The sequence below is a fragment of the Equus quagga genome, unplaced genomic scaffold, assembly GCF_021613505.1.
Source record: "Equus quagga isolate Etosha38 unplaced genomic scaffold, UCLA_HA_Equagga_1.0 HiC_scaffold_5726_RagTag, whole genome shotgun sequence".
NCBI classification, from domain to species: Eukaryota; Metazoa; Chordata; class Mammalia; order Perissodactyla; family Equidae; genus Equus; species Equus quagga.
This window is the reverse complement of record NW_025794105.1, coordinates 44,009-46,475: the sequence shown is the minus strand read 5'-3', so window position 1 is coordinate 46,475 and position 2,467 is coordinate 44,009. Positions and strand designations below refer to the sequence as shown.

General features: G+C 46.8%; 1 protein-coding gene across 1 annotated transcript; it reads left to right on the top strand.

Annotated features, from left to right (window-relative positions):
• The first annotated feature begins 583 nt into the window (after positions 1–583).
• On the top strand, positions 584–1,549 carry LOC124232407 (olfactory receptor 2C3-like). Its single transcript, XM_046649372.1, has one exon. It carries the CDS (start codon positions 584–586, stop codon positions 1,547–1,549), a length of 966 nt encoding a protein of 321 aa, XP_046505328.1.
• The last annotated feature ends 918 nt before the right edge of the window (positions 1,550–2,467 follow it).

The window sequence follows — 2,467 nt, the reverse complement described above, 5'->3', positions numbered from 1 at the left end:
AGAGAGACAAGTCAGGATATTAGTTCAATAATTCAGGTGATAGATGATGGCGCCGTGGGGCCAGGAGAAGGAGCAGAGCTGGTGGACAGCAATGTGATCTGGATGTCTCTAATGAGATAGCAAATATTTGTGATGACCATGGGATCTGAGAGAAAGAGGAATGTCAAGGTGGACTCCATGTGGCCATTGACAGAGAGGAGAAGAAGCACAATCCTAGTGCTGTGCAGTGTTCCATCACATGAAGCGCCATCCTCTACCCTACAAATCCTGAGCACTAAACACTTAGGTTGACTGCAGATGTTGCTCCCAAAGTAATAGTTCAGTAAAAGTCAATGCCAGGGAATTTGCATGAATGTCCATTTTCCCCAGGCTATGCCTGCTCCATGCCCTTTAGCACACAGTACACATTGGCCTTCAGGAGGTGACGCAACCTCATCCACGGAGCAGCTGGAAGGAATCAGCTGAGAACAAGGGGGATAAACTCACGTGGAAAATGTGCTAACTCATATAATGATTTCATGCCTCATGTCCTGTGCCCCCCACTCACCCACAGGTGGCCTTTTTGTCCCATCCCCAGCTGCATATGGTGATGGAAATAGCCAATGCAAGTTCTCCAGAAGTCTTTGTACTCCTGGCCTTCTCTTCACGACCCTCATTAGAACCTATCCTCTTCGTCCTTGCCTTGGGGTTTTATGTGGTGTCTCTCTTGGGCAATGGCACCATCATTCTGGTCTCCTGTGTGGATGTGCACCTCCACACTCCGATGTACTTCTTTCTCTCCAACCTCTCCTCCCTGGACGTTAGCCTTGCCACAAGCATCATCCCACAATTCCTGGTCAACCTCTGGGGACCACAGAAAACCATAAGCTACAGAGGCTGTGTGGTCCAGTTTTATATCTCACACTGGCTGGGGGCTACTGAATGTGTCCTCCTGGCAGTCATGTCCTATGACCGCTATGCTGCCATCTGCAGGCCACTCCAGTACTCCATCATCATGCATCCACAGCTTTGCCTCAGCCTGGCCCTCGCCTCATGGCTCGGGGGTTTGACCACCAGCATGGTGGCCTCCACGCTCACCATGGTCCTACCACTGTGTGGGAACAATCGCATTGACCACTTCTTCTGTGAGATGCCCCTCATTATACAACTGGCTTGTGTGGACACCAGCTTCAATGAGATGGAGATGTATGTGGCCTGCTTTATCTTTGCTGTCTTGCCTCTGGGTCTCATCCTGGTCTCATATGGCCATATTGCCTGTGCTGTGTTGAAGATCAAGTCAGCAGAAGGGCGGAGAAAGGCCTTCAACACCTGCTCTTCCCACGTGGCAGTCGTGGCTCTGTTTTACGGGAGCATCATCTTCATGTACCTCCAGCCGGCCAAGAGCAACTCTCACGAACGGGGCAAGTTCCTGGCCCTCTTCTACACTGTGGTCACCCCGATGCTGAACCCCCTGATTTACACGCTGAGGAACAAGGACGTGAAGAAGGCTCTCAGGCGCCTTGTGTTAGAGAAGAGCTGTGGCTTTGTGGGGACACGGGGGCACATTTAGAGACCGTAGTCACTAGTGAGGAGGAACAAGTTTAAAGGTATCAAAATAGATTTTAGGGGCAGCATATTGAGATGTTATTTCTGTTCCATATTCCTTGATTTTGTGATACGTGACAATCTGAAATGAATGTGCTCTGGCACCATTTTAAGGCCCAGATGATAAGAAAGTATTTGCTGTTTTTATTTTATTAATAATCATTGTAGCCGCCTCTGACACAGGAAAACGCTTGCCAACAAACTGTGACCCGGAGGCGAGAAGGCCGGTTAACCGATGATGGGTAAGACCCCCAGGGGGAGGCAACCTAAGACAGGCATCGGCCGCCCGGGGGCACAGATGGAGATACGATATCGATATCGGGAGCAGGAGGGGCCATTGCCTAAGAGACCTTGCCTGCTCCGAGATAAAAATATAGGAGCACAGCAATAACATGATAATATCAAAACAGATGCCGAGGGAGGGCTCCTTGAGAAATCACTAAGAATTCTTGGCATTCGCTAATTATTTCATCCAGAACACCTGTGTATGTTTAACAGATGTAAGCTATGTATATATTGAAACGCTGGTCATAATAAACTCAGAGCAGCCATCAGCCCTCTCCGCATCTATCCTGATGTGTACATTGGATTGCGACATCGACAATCATAGCCTTGTTTTAGTTGTTTATATTGTTTTATATGTAATATATACGTTAATTGTCATATTGTTAATTGTTTATATAGTTATATATGTAAATTGTTACATAATTTTGCTGACTGTTTGTAGTAATGTCTGTCATTGAAGGGGACTGTGAGAAGTCCTTGACATTTTAGTCCAATATTTGTAATGGCTCAGTGAGGTAGATATTATTAACCTCACAAAGATTAGGTAATTACAAACCTATTAAGGTTTTATGTTGAATTTAAGTCTCGACCTATCTAT